The 19,263-nt window shown below is 41.9% G+C and overlaps 2 protein-coding genes and 1 long non-coding RNA gene across 6 annotated transcripts; 2 read left to right on the plus strand and 1 right to left on the minus strand.

Moving 5' to 3' along the window:
• Positions 1–751: 751 nt before the first annotated feature.
• LOC127010024 (uncharacterized) lies at positions 752–5,511 on the plus strand. Its single transcript, XR_007762786.1, has 3 exons — positions 752–4,367; positions 4,888–5,301; positions 5,405–5,511. It is a non-coding gene; the product is annotated as an uncharacterized LOC127010024 (long non-coding RNA).
• An 882-nt stretch (positions 5,512–6,393) lies between these two features.
• Positions 6,394–13,591, minus strand: LOC127010023 (uncharacterized). Of its 4 annotated transcripts, XM_050883729.1 has the most exons (5): positions 12,932–13,395; positions 12,048–12,161; positions 10,579–10,769; positions 7,689–8,125; positions 6,394–7,565 (listed from the first exon to the last, which is right to left on the minus strand). In XM_050883729.1, the coding sequence occupies exons 1-5, from the start codon at positions 13,215–13,217 to the stop codon at positions 6,407–6,409; spliced, it is 2,187 nt and encodes a 728-aa protein (XP_050739686.1). In that variant the 5' UTR covers positions 13,218–13,395; the 3' UTR covers positions 6,394–6,406. The 4 variants fall into 4 exon arrangements, with proteins under 4 accessions (XP_050739686.1, XP_050739687.1, XP_050739688.1 ...); XM_050883730.1 differs by lacking the exon at positions 12,932–13,395 and adding an exon at positions 13,427–13,591 and having other exon boundaries at positions 6,394–8,125; XM_050883731.1 differs by having other exon boundaries at positions 6,394–8,125; positions 13,283–13,409.
• Positions 13,592–13,803: 212 nt separating this feature from the next.
• LOC127010222 (uncharacterized) lies at positions 13,804–17,959 on the plus strand. The gene is made up of 3 exons (XM_050884099.1): positions 13,804–13,841; positions 17,447–17,649; positions 17,745–17,959. The coding sequence occupies exons 1-3, from the start codon at positions 13,804–13,806 to the stop codon at positions 17,957–17,959; spliced, it is 456 nt and encodes a 151-aa protein (XP_050740056.1).
• The last annotated feature ends 1,304 nt before the right edge of the window (positions 17,960–19,263 follow it).

A 19,263-nucleotide genomic window follows, 5' to 3' on the forward strand; every position in this document is an offset into this window, starting at 1 on the left:
CGAATTGTATCCAGAATCTAATAGAACTGATGCTGTGGTTCGTGTCTGTGGTGTCCGACTCTGGTAATTTTTTTTTATTTTATTATTTTCTTAACAATAAAGGAAACAGGTGCCTGGCACTGATATTTTTTTGTTTATTTTTTACACGGGAAATGAAAGTGGTAATTTTTTTCATTTATCTAATTTTCTTAACAGTAAAGGAAACGGCTGTCCGGTACTGATATTTTTTTTGTTTATTTATATTTTTACGGGAAACGAAAGTGGTAATTTTTTTCATTTATTCAATTTTCTTAACAGTGAAGGAAACAGCTTCACGGTTCTCTGATAATTTTTTGTTTATTTTTTATTTACAAGAAAGGAAACAGTGGTAATTTTCTCATTTATCTAATTTTCTTAACAGTAAAGGATTGATTGATTATTTGAACGTTCATCTTGGCGCCGCAACTGCTGGGTCATATGGCGCCGAATTTAATACAGAACTATTATATTCTAAAACAATAAAACCGGAAAAAACACCAATAAAACTATATAAAATCAGTTAAAAATTAAAAGCATGATAAAAAAAAAGGAAATGGCTTCACGGTTCTCTGATAATTTTTTTGTTTATTAATTTTTTACAGGAAAGGAAACAGTTTAAGGATAATAACAGGGGCTTTACTGTATATTGAAAAGCAAGAACTCATGTATCAAACAAACATTCACGCCACTACAAGCTCACTCTACAATCTGCCATCTCTAATATCTTACTTGTTACCTGTACGTCGATAACTGGAGGATAACGAGAGACACCTTGCCCGGGAGACTGCAGACGATGAGGTGCCTGTCGCTGAAACCATCATCTTGTTTTCTGATTTGTCTTCCCCCCAACACTACAGATGAAATGTTGGTCACTGCTGAAACAGACTAAGAAAAGCATAAAACTGTCATCCCTTCTGTGGTCTACCAAGATGAGTCACCCAAACCATTATAAAGAGTGTAAGAGATATTGTCATTGTGTCTTCTGGTAAGTTTTCGTTTAACTCTACAGATGAAATGTTGGGCCCTGCTGAAACAGACATAGAAAAGCATAATACTGTCATCCCTGCAGTGGTCTACCAAGGTGAGTTCTGTAATGTGCTATTCTATAATGTGCTAAGGAGTGTTACGTTATCACCTTTCCTCCCGTGTCTTGACTCGCTGTATACCCAAGGATGTGCTATTGATAAATTAAGAATAGTTAATGTGGTGTAAGGATAGAGAAGGATATAAAGAGATTACAATAGTCCTGTGAGGAGGAGAAATAGCTGAATGAATGTGAACTTGGGGAAAAATACGAACTTGTAAAAAATATATGAACTTGTAAAAAAATATGAACTTGTAAAAAATTATGAACTTGTGAAATATGAACTTGTGAAATATGAACTTGTAAAAAAAAAATGAACTTGTGAAATATGAACTTGTAAAAAAAATGAACTTGTGAAATATGAACTTGTAAAAAATAAATCAACTTGTGAAATATTAACTTGTAAAAAAATGAACCTGCAAAATATTAGAGCTTGTAAAAAATCCTTACATCTCCCCTATACCAATACTTAAGCTAAATGAAGGGAAATACTTGGGTGTGAAGTTCGGAAAAGTGTTAACAAATATTCAACTTGTTTATTTAAAGGTGACGGTGGGAATCAACACTTATACAAAGGATAAAACAACATGAGCAAAAAACTGTACTTACCAAACTGCCCTGAGCATCACTGTCTTACCCTCACTAATGGTCCCCTTGCATTGCTTAACCCTTAGACGACGACAGAATCTGAAGCGTGTCTCCCCGAAAATGAATGGTCCATGTGAGGCTCGTCGTGCGAAAGTGGTCTAACCCGCCCGACCTTAGTTTTGAGGTATTAGCGGAGTCAATTATTGATTACTACTGAATAAAATGGTGCAATGTATTACTATTATACATCGAATTAAGTGTTTAGGCTAGATCTTTCATGCCACTGAGTTTTTAATAAATCTAAAAAAAATTTGGATAGTCGAATTTTTCACTCACTCCCTTCTCCCGCACTATTTTTTCCCCCCAGAAAGTCATGGTTTTAGGTTCATTTTTAAAGAGTGTATGGAATAAGAAGTGCTCTGTAAAAAAATTATGTTGCTGTGCCTAATTCCTGATTTTATACGAATGTTTAAAATCGAAAAAGAGTCTTTCACTCCCGATCTAAAGTTAGTCTGTACCACATGTTGGACCAAAACAAGCCACTTTAGACCTTAGTACACCCCGCAGGATGTTCACTTTTGCCTTTTCCGACATCACTACAAGATAATTGAACCTCAGGACAACAGGTTCCCGCCTGTAACTCCAACCCGCCATTTTTTAGGGTTAGATCACTTTCACACGACACGCCTCATATATAGTCACTGCCGACCTTAAGACCAACATTACCAGACTGCCGTACTCAGCCGGTTTGACGATTTCCAACCAAAAACTGTCATGTCAACCCCGATAACGAGATTTGTTTTTAGTTATCGTTAAAATCAGTAATTATACGTTTGTCTGCAACCGATTTCCAACCAAAAACTGTCATGTCAACCCCGATAACGAGATTTGTTTTAAGTTATCATTAAAATTGGTGATTATTTGTGTCTGCTTGCAATGGTCATGAGTCAGAGGCCAGAAAATAGGATGTTCTGGGTACGATAATCTGGCATTGCTGCTTAGGACTGTAGCACAAATATAGGTACGCCGCAGAATGGAAAAGTTGGAAAGTTTCGTTTAGTCGGCGCAACATCTGTGGTCATATGCCGGAGAGAGACAGAAGGGGAAGGAATTATAGGAGAAGGGAACAGGAGACAGGACACAACCCCCGATTAATACCTGGTACCCATTTACTGCTGAGTGGACAGGGGCGCAGGGTATCGGAAAAGCCGCCCAAATTTTTCCACTCCACCCAGGAATTGAACCCAGGCTCTCTCGGTCCACATAATGGATGTTTTAACAATTGTCTGTATGTAGATTCAACCATGATCTGGAAGTGCTATATTTCTACCATACAAAACTGACTGAATTTTGGACCATCTGTATATAGCTTCACCGACGTCTAAGGGTTAAGACACACACACACACAGACACACACACACATGATGATAAAGACACATATATCAAAACAGGTTATCACATGGATTGGTCTTCACATGGCTTAGAAATTCTTAACATTGCAAACACACTATGGTACGCGTTATCACATGGTTCAGGTAAGTTGTTGAGGATATAAAAGGCGTCTAGAACCAAAGGAGCATCCACACCAAAAGTGAGGTTTGAGATGAGAGGATGAAGTTGAACCTTGTAGCAGCGATGGGCCAAATTTATGTACCAGCGATGGGTCAAATTTATGTACCAGCGACGGGCCAAATTTATGTACCAGCGACGGGCCAAATTTATGTACCAGCAACGGGCAAAATTTGTGAGTTTACTGTGTAGCAGCGACAGGCAAAATTTGTGTCTTTACCGTGTAGCAGAGACGGGCTAAATTTGTGGCTTTACCGTGTACCAGCGACGGGCCAAATTTGTGGCTTTACCGTGTACCAGCAACAGGCTAAATTTGTGGCTTTACCGTGTACCAGCGACGGGCCAAATTTGTGGCTTTACCGTGTACCAGCAACAGGCTAAATTTGTGGCTTTACCATGTAGCAGTGAAGGGCTAAATCTTTGCCATGATATAAACCCCCAAAAATAGATGATGCATAAACTGATCACAAATGCGTTGATATATATTATGAAATGGTTTGCGTGAGTGATGATTGTTTCTCATTTTTCTCGCTTAGAGGGACCATTAAGACACATGATCTCCGCAGCAGCTATCAGGCGGAGAGGATGGGGCAGAACATGACTGACCGACACTTCACTAGTTTGAAGTTGCATGGATCCAGCCCTGTCCATCCCTCCTGCCTCCATGACCTATATGGGTTAAGAGAGGAGGGTCACACCTGCATGACACGACCCGTAACTCAAACCGTAAAAGTAGCGTGGATGTCTCTTTGCTTCTGGACGTCTCAAATATATCAATAGAGAGTATTATACAAGACAATTATAAAATGGTCCACTTGTACTGTTAAAAAGTATATACATCCAAAAAATATTTAATCCGTAAAATAGTAAATGGTCTAGTTAAACCACTGAAAAATGTAAGCATCAACTCAAATTATCTGAATGAGTAAATGAATAATATATAAAAATAATGATAGGAAAGAGTAGAGGGTTACGTCAAACTCCTCTAAAATAGTAAATATATCAAAAGGAATTTTCTGAATGAGCATTACGAGATTACAGAGTTCCTTAATGGCTAAAAAAATATAGAGAGAAACACAAATTACCATCTGAAAACGTAAATAACTAGGTAATCCGTATACAAGATCATATAAGAGAACCTAAATTGCTATGTCAGACTATCGTAAAAAATATATATGAACACAAATTGCTATATGAATACGTAAACAACTAGGAAATCCATATACAAGATCGTACAAGAGAACCTAAATTGCTGTGTCAGACTAATGTAAAAAATTATATATGAACACAAATTATCTGAATGCATAAACAACTAGGAAATCCATATACAAGATCATATAAGAGAACCTAAATTGCTATGTCAGACTATTGTAGAAATATATAGAAACACAAATTACCATCTGAATGCATAAACAACTAGGCAATCCATATACAAGATCGTACAAGAGAACCTAAATTGCTATGTCAGACTATTGTAGAAATATATAGAAACACAAATTACCATCTGAATGCATAAACAACTAGGCAATCCATATACAAGATCATATAAGAGAACCTAAATTGCTATGTCAGACTATTGTAGAAATATATAGAAACACAAATTACCATCTGAATACATAAACAACTAGGCAATCCATATACAAGATCGTACAAGAGAACCTAAATTGCTATGTCAGACTATTGTAAAAAATATATATGAACACAAATTGCTATCTGAATACATAAACAACTAGGAAATCCATATACAAGATCATATAAGAAAACCTAAATTGCTATGTCAGACTATTGTAAAAAATATATATGAACACAAATTGCTATCTGAATGCATAAACAACTAGGTAATCCATATACAAGATCATATAAGAAAACCTAAATTGTTATGTCAGACTATTGTAAAAATATATATGAACACAAGTTATCTGAATGCATAAACAACTAGGAAATCCATATACAAGATCATATAAGAGAACCTAAATTGCTATGTCAAACTAACGTAAAAAATTATATATGAACACAAATTATCTGAATACATAAACAACTAAGTAATCCATATACAAGATCGTACAAGAGAACCTAAATTGCTATGTCAGACTATTGTAAAAAATTATATATGAACACAAATTATCTGAATACATAAACAACTAGGTAATCCATATACAAGATCATATAAGAAAACCTAAATTGCTATGTCAGACTTTTGTAAAAAATTATATATGAACACAAATTATCGGAATGACTAAAAACGAGATTACAACCTTCCTTTGCTACCCTGTCTAATGCCATCAACAAAACACTGATGAACATAAATTATCGGAATGGCTAAAAAACAAGATTATGACCTTCCTTTCCTACCCTGTCTACGGCCATCAACAAAACACTGATGCCTTCACTGCACTCCTAAATAACAACTATATATATGTGTGTACGCAAATATAACTACTCCTCCTTGTTGCGATTTTTGTGGGCGTGTGTTTTATCCAGCTCATAATTCACCTTTAACTATAAAAAAACACTAACGCACTAACACACACACACAAGGGTTAGCTATTTCAGAAAGGGCACTGTCGATTTCTCCTCCTAATTGCTGCCGTGAGTTCTTGTATGTGTGTGTGTGTGTGTGTGTTTGTGTTTCATCTCTCATCTAAAACTACATAAAAACCTCAATGATTCCACACGTATATTGCCTGAGCACCCATTCCGCCTGTTCTCTTACCGCTGAACAAAATACTGGTGGTTGAGTTAAAGTAAAAATCTATGTATCTATCTATGTCGTATACAAATGTTCACGTAAAAAGTTGAGAGATTGAACGATTCCCGGCAATATTGTCTAAAGCACCACGATTCTTTGGCATCTCCCTTGCTTCTTTGTACGTACGAGCTTGTTGAAGGAGTGTACGTGTGTGTGTGTGTGTGTGTGTGTTTGTTTTATCTGACCCTTGATACAACTCTTCTTACTATAAAACAAACACACACACACACACACATACACACACACACATAAAAAAAATATATATGGTCCAGCAACACTGTTATGGGCACTAATTACTCTTTCTTGTTGCAGTTTTTTGTGTTTTTTTTGTATCCGAGTCTTTCGTCACCTCCTCTTACTCTAAAACACAAACACACACTCATACACGCACAGTTCCGCTATTCCATTAAGGCCACTGACGATTCCTCCTCCTTCTTCATCTCCACCAGAATCTTCATCGCCGCCGTCAGAATCTGCTGCCCACACTCCTGGCGCACATCCTCAGGGCAGTCGATGAGGATATTCTCCACTGCACTCGCAATACAGTACGAATATGGGGGCGGAGGCGAGTCTTCCGAAGCCATGTTCAACCCTACATCCGTTCCGTCACTGTTTTTCCTCCGTTTCCTCTTCGGGTGATAGTGTGAGGAATCGAATGTCTGGGGTTCCGACGAGGGTAGCGCTGGACTTTGCGACGCTGATGTTGTGTGCTGCGAGCTTGATGGTTGTGGTGTTAGTGGCGGCGAGACTGGGAGCGTCGCGGAACGGTTACTCTGGTTGCTTATGTCCTCAGTTAGGTTGTACGGTAGACCATGAAGAGATGACGCGAGTGACGGACAGCCAGTACTTTGATCGCTGTCCGTTTCCGCATGATTGCTTGACGGGGCGGAGAGCGTGCGATTGAGTTTGCTTCGTTCGTTTTTCCCGTCCGCTAAAAGTCTATGTATGAGGGATTGTGAGGAGGGGCAGCTGATATTACGAGCCTGGGCGGTGTTTTCCAGAAGGCTAGTTGATAAGACAGATAGTAAAGGGCGTGTGAGACTATCCTGTTCCCTGTTACCCTCTGTGGAAGGTTTTGGTAACACTGGTAATGAGGTTGGGTTGCTGGTTTGGTTACTGTTGTTTTCCATAAGACTGGTTGATAGGACTGATAGCAAGGGGCGTGTGAGTCTAATCTGTTCCCCGTCCCCCTCCGCTGAATGATTTGGCAACACTGATACCGATGTGGGATTGTTGGTTAGCTTGCTGTCGCTCTCCTTAGCTGGTAACACTGGATATGAATTAGCACTGTTTCCATGGTCACTGTCGCCTACTGCCTGACTTGGTAATACTGAGGGACTGTTTCTGTAATCACTCTCCCCCTCCGTAATATGTGTTGGTAATACTGGCAGTGAAATGAGACTGTTGCACTGTTGGGTATTATTCTCTGTATAGGTTGGTAATACTGTCAATAAGGTGGTAGTGTTACTCTCAATACTGGCACCTTCCATAAAATTAGTTGGTAACATTGGCAGTGAATTAGAACTGTTTATCTTTGCAGTGCCACCCTCTACGGAGCTTGGTAACACTGTCAATGAGGATGTGAGGTTAGTCCAATCACTGCTGTCCTGTATTGTATCAGTTGGTAACACTGGCGGTGAATTTGGACTTGTTATCTTTGCAGTGCCACCCTCTACAGACCTTGGTAACACTGTCATTGAAGAGTTGAGGTTAGTCCAATCACTGCTGTCCCGTATTGTATCAGTTGGTAACACTGGTGGTGAATTTGGACTGTTTGCAGTGTCACCCTCTACACCACTTGGTAACACTGTCATTGATGTGTCACTGTTAGTTCTCTCACCCTCTGTAAGATCTGGTAACACTGGCTGTGAATCATGACTCTTCCCCTTCGCACTGTTACCCTCCACATCGCTTGGTAACACTGGTAATGGAGTGTCGTTGGTCGTCCCCTCGTCGCCAACCTCCCCATAATCCTTCATCAAATCCGGCAGTGACAATATACAGCTACTCTCGTCACTGTCGTTGCCCTCGTCCTGGCGTCTCGCACACACCCCTTCGAACGGCTCCCTGTAGTGGGTTGTCTCATCGCCCGCACCCCACATGGCGGTGTTTGGAGGCTGGAGGTCAGAGGGCAATGCATGAGTACCCGCCAAGGATGAGTGTTGGATGATGTCTTCAGCTCGCACATTGACGCAACAAAGAGCATGAAACCGAATGTACAGAACTGGTCACATATGATTTTTATGAGTACCCGCCAAGGATAGGTCTTGGATGGTGTCTTCAGCTCGCACATTGACGCAACAAAGAGCATGAAACCGAACGTACGGAACTGGTCACATATGATTTTTACGAGTACCCGCCAAGGATGGGTGATGGATGGTGTCTTCAGCTCGCACATTGACGCAACAAAGAGCATGAAACTGACTATGCGGAACTGGTCACATATGATTTTTTGGTTGTTGTTTTGTTTTATCAGTAAAGGATGCAGCTCAAGGGCGATAAACAAAGAAATATTTTAAAAGTCTGCTAATCACTGCTCCTGGTTCGGTCGTCTGGTGTGATACTTTTATTTTATTATTTTTACTTTCAACAATGCCGTCAGATGAAGATGGCGTAATTTTGCTTTGATGCATAAGTGAAGGATAAAGAGATGGTCACCGGTTCATCCATATTATATAAAAAATGGTTAGAAGACTTGTTGCTGTTCATGGCTTGAGAATTGGATGTGGACGCGGTGAAATTCCAAGAAATTTACAGAATCATCTTTTCTTTTCACTTAACCCGGTAGCAGCGACGGGCCAAATTTGTGGCTTTACCGTGTAGCAGCGACGGGCCAAATTAGTGGCTTTACCGTGTAGCAGCGACGGGCCAAATTTGTGGCTTTACCGTGTAGCAGTGACGGGCCAAATTTGTGGCTTTACCGTGTAGCAGTGACGGGCCAAATTTGTGGCTTTACCGTGTAGCAGTGACGGGCCAAATTTGTGGCTTTACCGTGTAGCAGTGACGGGCCAAATTTGTGGCTTTACCGTGTAGCAGCGACGGGCCAAATTTGTGGCTTTACCGTGTAGCAGCGATGGGCCAAATTTGTGGCTTTACCGTGTAGCAGCGACGGGCCAAATTTGTGGCTTTACCGTGTCGCAGCGATGGGCCAAATTTGTGGCTTTACCGTGTAGCAGCAACGGGCCAAATTTGTGCCATGATATATACCCCCCAAAATAGATGATACATAAACTGATCACAAATGCTTCGATATATATTATGAAATGGTTTGTGTAAGCGATGATTTTTTCTCATTTTTCTCGCTCGGAGGGACCATTAAGAAACATGATCCCCGCTGCTACCGGGTTAATGTCCTTATCTTCCCTTGTGGAGGTGGACGGTAAAGAGAGGATGAACAGCTGAGTGAGCTTCTCGAGTGAACTGCCTGGGCTGGGATTCAAACCTGGGGCTGCAGATTTGTAGCTAGACAGGCTTGTCACTACTCTACGGAGGTGTGAAAATTTTACAGAATGTCTAAATCTTAAACGAGCTAGTTTGTTTGGTGGGTTCTGGGGGCACAAACACCCTCTACTACACGAGTCCACAATGCATCTGATCCCTCACGACAGCATAGACATCTGTGCGCAACGTTGCCAGATTGTCGTACCCAGCCTCTTATACAGTCATCCCTCAAATAGTACAGCTTCCAATAGTTCGGTTTTGGTTTTATACGGATTTTCATAGATGATTTTTTTAGGATTATTAAATTTCCCGGCAAGCAGGAAATTTAAAAATCCTAAAAGATCTTCTGTAACAATCTGTATAAAACCAAAACCGAACTATTGGAAACTGTACTATTTGAGGGATGGCTGTATTTACTGACTTCCGACCCAAAAACTAACTCCTGGGCCCCAATGACAAGATTCATTTATAGTTATCATTAAAATAGTGAGTTCCTGATGTTCCTTGGCAATAGTTAGGCGTCAGAAACCGGGAAATACTATGCTCTGAGTGCGATAATCTGGCAACGGCGTCTGTGCGTCAATCACTCGACTGTCGCCATAATGTGAGAGATTCTACAGCGACCAACGGCACAATGCAACTGGTTCCATGCAATTGGTTGTGTTGATGTGCGAGCCATCTTAGCTAAAAACTCAAAAACAATTAGAGGAATACTATGAGATCAGATTACCTCTTCCAACTCTGGTAGTAAATGGTGCGATGAATTCTAATGGACCCAACACAACATTTACTGGTGATCAGTGCCCATTAGTGTTAAGAAACTAAGATTATGAAGTGTTAAAAACTGTGTAAGACGAATCAAACTGGTGTCAACCCTTCCAAGACTTAAAACATCTAAATACATCAAAATAAATACTACTACTGCAAAAATATGCTAAAAAAAACAAAAAAATGTGCTGCAGAAATAAAAATATGCTGAGGAAATAAAAAATAAATAAATATTATGAACAGCTTTTCGGTAAAAACATACTTTCAGCTACAGAAAAAAATACCCATACAGATGATGGAGGAAAAGTTCTCCCCTCATTGTCCCACACAGCCTATCCTTGAACAGCAGACCACAGCCAACCTCATGTCCGGCCAGGCCCAGGGCGGGGTGTTGGAGGTTGGTTCCTGCGGCAGCGGCAGATGAGTCCCGGCGGTGCCTGCAGAACTCCCAGCTTGACCACTCCTCCATCGCTGGGCCTCGCCGGGGCCTGGTGCCGCCTGGCCCTCCCTCAGGGGCTGTGATGCCACTCACTTGTCTTGGTTGTCTTGGCTCTGAAATATTATTGGTCAATGAGCCGACATGAAGCTTCAATATTTATCTAGTTGTACACCCGCCACACTGAGGAGCTTGACACTATTTTTTTCTGACTTATCATTTTGTATTATTCATCTTTCTTTCCAACCATTTCCCACGGCAGCGGCTGAATGGGGGAGTTGGGGGCCAAAGCCCCACCCATTAAGTGATGTAAAGTTTCCTTAAAGTAAAAAGGCGCTGTGGGGGCAAAGGCCCCCGTTAGGTTAGGCCTGGGTGGTCCAAAGCACTGGTAATAACCAGGGTCCAGGGAAAGGCAGGGTCTGATCACGCGCAGATTTATAGCCGACGAGGGCGGGGCAAAGCGTGGCTGTGACGTCACACAGTGCGGGTGGCTCTCTCCCCCACCCCCTCCCCCTCCCTCAGGCTTCTCTCTCTCTCTCTCTCTCTCTCTCTCTCTCTCTCTCTCTCTCTCTCTCTCTCTCTCTCTCCTGCAGCATATTACCACACTAATATTGTAAGCAATCCAATTCTTACTGATGACTTTGAGCCTTACAGTAAATATATATTGCGCATAAGTGAAATAAATAATAAAAATAAACCACAAAGTCCTTTATATACCTCTTACATTTCTTTCTTTACTCTGCAGTGTCTACCATGAGAATGTGCTGCCAATTGGTATTCTCACCGAACAAAGGAAATCAAATAAAATGGTAGGGTGCGATGGGTTACCTTTAATGGTACCACTCTCAAAAGTAACAAAACACGGGTGGCACACTTTGAAAAAGGCATAATAACAACAACAACAACATCACTACATACTATTACAGTTCACAGCCAGTTCATCTGTATTCTTCCAAAGTTCTCATAGCTTTTCATCATATATTAGTACTATTATCACGAATTACTAATACTATTATTATTATTATACTTAATCATCCGTCCTCTCTTACTAGTGCTCCAGTGGTTCATTTTTACGAATCACTATTGTTGTTTTTAATGTTTTTTTATAGTTAAGTTGTGGCGCTGGTTTTTCGTCACTTATATTCAAAACAGTTACATAGATTATTATTATTTTCCTTCTTCTCCTCTTAGCTGAGCTGTCTGCAATATTTACCAGTTCTGTACAAAAGTGGAGCGCTCCAGCAGCAAGAATGGTGTGTGACAGAGGGAAACGTGTGTGTGTGCGTTGCATGTCCATCAGTGGCAGGGAACAGAGTGCAATGCAGACTTCAGGATTCACTCCTCAGTAAAGTCCTTGTGACACAACCAGGACATACTCAGCAGAGGGCACTCACCATTATGTGGAGGCTGGCATAAGCTTGGTAACAGCCTAGGCACTGCCGGTGAGGACACTGGTTGATTTTCTGGTAGAATGGCTCTTCTCCCCTTAGCTGGGCTGCCTGCAGTACCTGCAAAGGTAACCAGTTCTGTAACATAAGTGGAGCACTCCAATAACTGGTGTTCATATAAAGATTTAGTTATGTCCTGTGTTAGCTCAGGCAGTTTTGATTTGGCCCCCACCGAGATGGGCCAAATGTGCAATGCTGCCCTTCCCCCTGCCCCTGCCCCAGTGTGTGCTCCCCTTCTCCCTGCCCCAGTGTGCTGCCCCTCCCCCTGCCCCTGTGTGTGCTGCCCTTCCCTCTGCCCCTGTGTGTACTGCCCACTGAAAGAAAGGGGATAGGGCTGTACATCTTCGTAATTGTGGAGATTGACTCCGCGCCTCCAAAATACGATATTACGCTTCCACGAAATACATGTCCCTCAACCATAATATGAAGGCGGAAGTAGTTAGAAGTAAAGAAAAAGGCCTAATCCCCTTCCTCTAACGATCTTGGGGGACCCGTGGGAAATCGGGTTTTTTGGGTGGGGGGGCATATTTAAACTACTCCAACCGAACTTTACATAATCTAACCTCTAACAGGGGGGCTTTGCCCCTCTGGACCCCCCTCCTAAGCCCCCCACATGTATGATGCACCAGTATAACTAGAGAAGTACAATGGTATGTGAGACCTTGGGGGAGCAATTTTGGAGGCGAGTAGTGAATCTCCATATTTATGTGCGTACGTCTTTTGATATACATTTTCTCAGATTCAGTGATGCAGGTACACTAACTGCCTGCGAGTGGCAGCTTTGAGTAGTTGGTTTTGTTATACAGTAAATAACCAGTTATTAAATTCACCTGTTGATGGTAAGCGTAACGTTGGCACTGCTTCAGGCTTCAGCCTTATTTGCTTATCAGGCACTGGCTGTCCAAGGAGCTCATACTTCAAGTTCCTCTGATAAGCAGACGGCTCAAAATGCAAGCAGCATATCCTATGATGAACTGGTTTGGTTATATCCGGTCTTCCACACAGTTGTAGCCACCTCTCGGACGTTTCAGTGTCGTTTGGAAAATGGAAAAACCTATATTTTGTCTGTCTGTAGCGATTTGTAGTGTTGCACCCGACCACAACACAGTGAGGCATTACAGAACGCCGCCCAACACAGCTGACTGTCTTGGCACCCGCCCTTGGACCCTCGCCGCACGCACCCTGTGATGTCACGGCATTTGAATTGAATTTTGTCGGGCCCGTGACCAAAGGCTGTCTGTCCCTGGCCCTGGCGATGCCCGAGTCCCGTGAACACACCCGCGGATAAAGTCACCCCCACACACACACACACACACACCACTTACCACTTTTGCCACCTTGTCAAGGGTGTGGCGCCTCCAGACGAAGCCCAAAGCACCAGTAGTCAGCACGAGTCATGTACACGAGTTAATAATAATAATAATGATAATAATAATAGTTGGAGGAGGCGAGTTAGTGGCGCCGAGCAGGCCGAGGCGCAGGACGGACCAAGGAAGTGTTTGTTTACATGCCTCCTACCGTTAACATATTATCGTACTCAAAGCATCGCATTTACCATTTTCTGACCCTTACTACTGCCAAAAAACACTAGTAATTAGCCATTTTAACGCTAACTATGTATAAATCCAGTTATTGGGCTGAGGAAGACAGTTTCTGGGTCGGAAATCGGTAAACATACGAGGCGGAGTACGACAACCTGACAATGTTGGACTCTCCACAAGGCTGCCAACCCTTCCTATGGTAACCAGTTTTTTCCGTAATATTGCTCTTTGGGTTGAATTTATAGTTTTTTTTAAGTTAGATCAATTAATATATACGCATTTCTCTAATTAATAACTCTTAATGATGATATTTTTGGTCATATAAGGGGTCCACAAAGCTGCCAATCCTTCCGATGGTATCCAGTTTTTTCCATAATATTGCTCTTTGGGTTGATATAGGTTTTCTTAAGTTAGATCAATTAATATACACACATTTCTCTCATTAATAACTCTTAATAATGGTAATTTTGGTCATATAAGTTTACAGGCCTCCACAGAGCTGCCAACCCTTCCAATGGCAACTAGTTTTTCTATATTTCTTTTTGGCTTGATTATTAGAGATAGCTGAAGATATATACATGTAAAGCAAGCTAATATCCTCTACTTTTTAACCTTAATAATTAAACTGTGGCACATATGGCCATAGGGGCTGAAGTTTGATCATTCAGTTTTCCTTGTGATTTTCTTCTTCATTGATTATTTAAGACGGATGAAGATATACTCGTCAATTAAACTACTTTCTCTTATATATATGACTTTAAGCAATGGCAATATAATGGCGATACATGCTGAATTCTTGATAAATGTTGAGTACCGTTGCCAGATTGTCGTACTCGAGAGAGCATAGTATTTACCTGTTTCTGACGCCTAACTATTGCCAAGAAACATCAGAATCTAACTCTTTTAACGATAACTATAAATGAGTGTCGTTATTGGAGCCCAGAAGACAGTTTAGGGGTAGGAAGTCGGGAAATATAATTGGCTGAGTACGATAGGTTGATTTTGAGTACCGTCCCGTTGCCAAGATGGAGCGTGTGGCGAGGCAAGGCGGTCTTTTCAAACTTTCAAATTCCAACTCTTCCACTGACTCTCTTAGGTGGAATTATGGACTCAATACACTGTGAACCACCTATAATAACCACCAGCGTCACTAACCTTCCTGCCGGTGGTGAAATAATCCCAGCCATTAGAAGCACTGCAAGGGGAGGAGGAGGAGGAGGGGGAGGGGCCATTTGGACCCAAACGAAGGTGAGTTCAGGTGTTTTTTGCCCTGCTGGATATTATTATGTGAATGGGGAGGACATTGTGGGCTTAGGGAGCTGGTGGTGTAGTGCAGGACTCGAGCTGGACAATTTGGAGTTTCACCCAACCAACGATTTTCTGGTTTATGTTTTTCTGGTGATAGATAGATAGATAGGTAGATAGACTCGAGCCAGACAATTTACAGTTTCACCCAACCAACGATTTTCTGGTTTATGTTTTTCTGGTGATAGATAGATAGATAGGTAGATAGACTCGAGCCGGACAATTTGCAGTTTTACCCAACCAACGATTTTCTGACGTGGTTCGTGTTTTTCTGGTGATAGATGTAGTGAATTGCACGGTTCTGTACCTCATTTCCGTCGCAAATGTCTACTTTTCGAGTTATGCTTCATTTCAGGTAGACAGCATCGTTGCAATACCTGCTTTTATCCAACAGTTTCCCTGGTCTTCATAGTCCTCCCCACTGCCAGGTGTTTGAAGTTTGGTGAAGTGGAGAGGAGTACCGTATATCTGCTATTTCTTACCATCACTTGTAGACGCGGTATATGCAGGATGCGCCGGTAAAACTAAAGAAATACAACGCTATGTGAGACCTGGGAAAGGTTATTATTCTCGTGGGGGCAATATTGGAGGCGCGTACCCAGCAAACACATCTACGTTGTCCGTTGACCGTCACGTTGTGCTGTCGTTGTTGTAACGTTATATATTTCTACGTGAATTCTACATAGATGTGTATGGACGAATTAACATACGTGGAAACAACGTAGAAATATACGTGAAAAAGATCACGTGTGAACCACTACCGACCTATAGCTTTACTTTCTTGTCTACCTAAAGCTTTTGAATCAATCCTTAACCGGAAGATTCAAAAGCACCTTTCCACTTCTGACCTTCTATCTGATCGCCAGTATGGGTTTCGCAAGGGACGTTCTTCTGGTGATCTCCTTGCCTTCCTAACTGACTCTTGGTCATCCTCTCTTAGCCGTATCGGTGAAACCTTTGTTATTGCGCTGGACATATCAAAAGCCTTTGATAGGGTCTGGCATAAATCTTTGCTTTCCAAACTACCCTCCTACGGTTTCTATCCTTCTCTCTGTACCTTTATCTCCAGTTTCCTTTCCGACCGTTCTATTTCTGCTGCGGTAGACGGTTACTGTTCTTCCCCTAAACCTACTAACAGTGGTGTTCCTATCTCCCACTCTCTTTTTGTTGTTTATTGATTATCTTCTTTTCAAAACGAACTGTCCTTTCCATTCTAACGCCGATGACTCTACTCTGCATTACTCAACTTCTTTTAATAGAAGACCCACCCTACAGGAACTAAACGATTCCAGGCTGGAGGCAGCAGATCGCTTTGCCTCAGACCTTACTATTATTTCCGATTGGGGCAATGATACAAAACCTCTTTATCCTATATATTCTTTTCAATTGTTTTTTGCTCGCTAACTATATGCCGGAACTGAATGAAACTTACGGTGAGGTCTTTATATAGCCATGAATAAAACTAGAAAATTATACATCAACTTCCATCGGTAAATAAGAGTTTTGGAAGGGGTATATGGTTTTTAATGCTAAAGAATAATGGAGCTGAAACTAATCCTTGTAACCTGTAACTTGTGATCCGCTAGTAATGAAAACTCAACCTCAATTTACGTGATTTACTTGTTCTCTCTGCATCGTTATTTATTTATTTATTTTGACTCTGGTTGATATAAAACTGTGATGGAATTTTAGCTTCGGTGTTGAATTCCATAAACGTTTCAATTCTAGATCGGAAATGAATGTTCAGGTTGTCGATTGAGAGAGAGAGAGAGAGAGAGAGAGAGAGAGAGAGAGAGAGAGAGAGAGAGAGAGAGAGAGAGAGAGAGAGAGAGAGAGAGAGAGAGAGAGAGAGAGACTACAAAGCTTCACCAATATTCTGAAAGGTCTTTGTCACAGCAGTAGAAGTAGTAGTAGTAGTAGTAGTAATAGAAGTAGGATGGAGGGAAGGAATAAAATAATAGAACTAAAAAAAGGGGAAAAAAAGAGGAAATTGTTAGAGAAAGAAGAAAGAAAGGAAGGAAAGAAGGATATAGAGGAGAAAACTGGTAGGCAGTCATAAAAAGGAGGGAAGGAAAGAAGGAAAAGAAGAGAAGAAATAAAAGAAGAAAGGAGAAAGGGAGGAAATAGTTTAAGAAGAGGAAGAAAGGAAAAAAGTGTTAAAGAAAGAAGAAAGGAAGGAAAGAAGGATTTGGAGGAGAAAAGTGGTAGGTAGTAATCAGAAGGAGGGAATGAGAGAAGGAAGAGAAGAAAGGAAAAAGGGAGGAAATAGTTTAAGAAGAGGAAGAAAGGAAAGTAGTAGTAGTAGTAGTAGTAGTAATAGTAGTAGTAGTAGTAGTAGTAGTAGTAGTAGTAGTAGTAGTAGTAGTAGTAGTAGTAGTAGTAGTAGTAGTAATAGTAGTAGTAGTAGTAGTAGTAGTAATAGTAATAGTAGTAGTAGCAGACCGTTCCCCTAGTATATAAATCACCAACACTACAACACTATCAGTCCTCTCCCTCGAGCGCTATTAGGTTCCCAGGAGCTCATTTATTTCCCACCTCGGAGACCTTAGAACCACTCCCCTTACCGCCCATCCAGGCCCCCTCAGAACCAGTACCCTTACCGCCCATCCAGGAACCCTCAGAACCAGTACCCTTCCCGCCCATCCAGGACCCCTCAGAACCAGTACCCTTACCGCCCCCCTTCAGGCCCTCAGAACCAGTAGGTACCCTTTCCGCCCAACCAGGACCCCTCAGAACCAGTACCTTTACCGCCCATCCAGAAGGCCTCAGAACCACTCCCCTTACTGCCCCCCTTCAGGCCCTCAGAACCAGTACCCTTCCCGCCCATCCAGGACCTCTCAGAACCAGTACCCTTACCGCCCCCCATCAGGCCCTCAGAACCAGTACCCTTCCCGCCCATCCAGGCCCCCTCAGAACCAGTACCCTTACCGCCCCCCATCAGGCCCTCAGAACCAGAACCCCTTACCCTCCATCCAGGCCTCAGAACCACTCCCCTCACCCCCACCCCCTTAAGAAAGACGAAAATGAAAAAGAAGCGAGAGAAAAGGGAAAACAAAGCGTGTTCAACTGAATTACTGAATGCGGGAGCTTATTCCATCCTCGCACTACAACGTTGGTGAAGGAAAGTTTGGTGCAGTCTGAATTTATTTGTTTACACTGAAGCTTTCTGCCATTGTTTCTCGTTCGGAACGCGTCATCGATCAAAAAACTATATGGATTTGCCCACATTCGTAAAACCATTGAGTACTTTGAAGCATTTGATCAGTTTTCCTCGGAGGCGACGTTTCTTAAAGCCTTTCGTCGTAGGGTTTGTTGCGCGAGGAAGGGATCATTTTTGCACCCCGACGTTGAACACCTTTTAATTTAGCGATGCCCTTTGCGTGGTGGGGAGACCAAAACTGTACCGCATACTCTAAATGAGGTCTAGCTAATCTATTGTACAGTGGAAGTATTACATCTTTATTCTTAAATGCGAAGTTTCGTAATGAAGCCTAGTATTCTGTTCGCTTTGTTTGCTGCGTCGATGCATTGCTGTGAGAATTTGAGGTTTGACGCGCTTTTCAGAGAGAGAGAGAGAGAGAGAGAGAGAGAGAGAGAGAGAGAGAGAGAGAGAGAGAGAGAGACGTGTCTGGTCTGGTTTCATTTCAGAGCAAACCAGACCACCTCTTATTGTATCTCTCTCTCTCTCTCTCTATCGCTTGTAATTGGTTGTATTGATGAGACTGAGTGAGGGAAGGTTGCTATGGTGACGAGAGAGAGAGAGAGAGAGAGAGAGAGAGAGAGAGAGAGAGAGAGAGAGAGAGAGAGAGAGAGAGAGAGAGAGAGAGAGAGAGAGAGAGAGAGAGAGAGAGAGAGAGAGAGAGAGAGAGAGAGAGAGAGAGAGAGAGAGAGAGAGAGAGAGAGAGAGAGAGAGAGAGAGAGAGAGAGAGAGAGAGAGAGAAGAAGGAGAGAAGGAGAGAGAAGAGGAAGGAGAGAGAGAGAAGAGGAGAGAGAGAAGAGAGAGAGAGAGAGAGAAGGAGAGAGAGAGAGAGAGAGAGAGAGAGAGAGAGAGAGAGAGAGAGAGAGAGAGAGAGAGAGAGAGAGAGAGAGAGAGAGAGAGAGAGAGAGAGAGAGAGAGAGAGAGAGAGAGAGAGACATGAATAATGGAGAGAATGGAAATGAAGAAAGGAAAGGGGGGGAGAGGGAGAAGGGGAAGAAAATTAACAGAACAACAAAAAATGGAAAACAGGAAACAATCTAAGAAAGGAAAGTAAAAGAAAACAATAGAGAAGAAGAAGAAGGAGAAGAAAAGAATAAACGAAGGAATAAGAAAGAAC

Source organism: Eriocheir sinensis, chromosome 42, assembly GCF_024679095.1.
Source record: "Eriocheir sinensis breed Jianghai 21 chromosome 42, ASM2467909v1, whole genome shotgun sequence".
Classification (NCBI taxonomy): Eukaryota; Metazoa; Arthropoda; class Malacostraca; order Decapoda; family Varunidae; genus Eriocheir; species Eriocheir sinensis.

Excerpts from the sequence above, each read along its gene's own strand:
- LOC127010023 (XM_050883728.1), bottom strand. The coding sequence starts at position 13,217 with ATGCCTCACTGTGTTGTGGTCGGGTGCAACACTACAAATCGCTACAGA. Across the intron at positions 12,162-12,931 it reads GTTACGCTTACCATCAACAG|GTACTGCAGGCAGCCCAGCT; the intron begins GTGAATTTAATA and ends TTACCTTTGCAG. Across the intron at positions 8,126-10,578 it reads TGGGCCTGGCCGGACATGAG|CCTCCAAACACCGCCATGTG; the intron begins GTTGGCTGTGGT and ends TCTGACCTCCAG.
- LOC127010222 (XM_050884099.1), top strand. The coding sequence starts at position 13,804 with ATGTTGGACTCTCCACAAGGCTGCCAACCCTTCCTATG. Across the intron at positions 13,842-17,446 it reads GGCTGCCAACCCTTCCTATG|CGCTATTAGGTTCCCAGGAG; the intron begins GTAACCAGTTTT and ends CTCTCCCTCGAG. Across the intron at positions 17,650-17,744 it reads CAGGCCCTCAGAACCAGTAG|GCCCTCAGAACCAGTACCCT; the intron begins GTACCCTTTCCG and ends GCCCCCCTTCAG.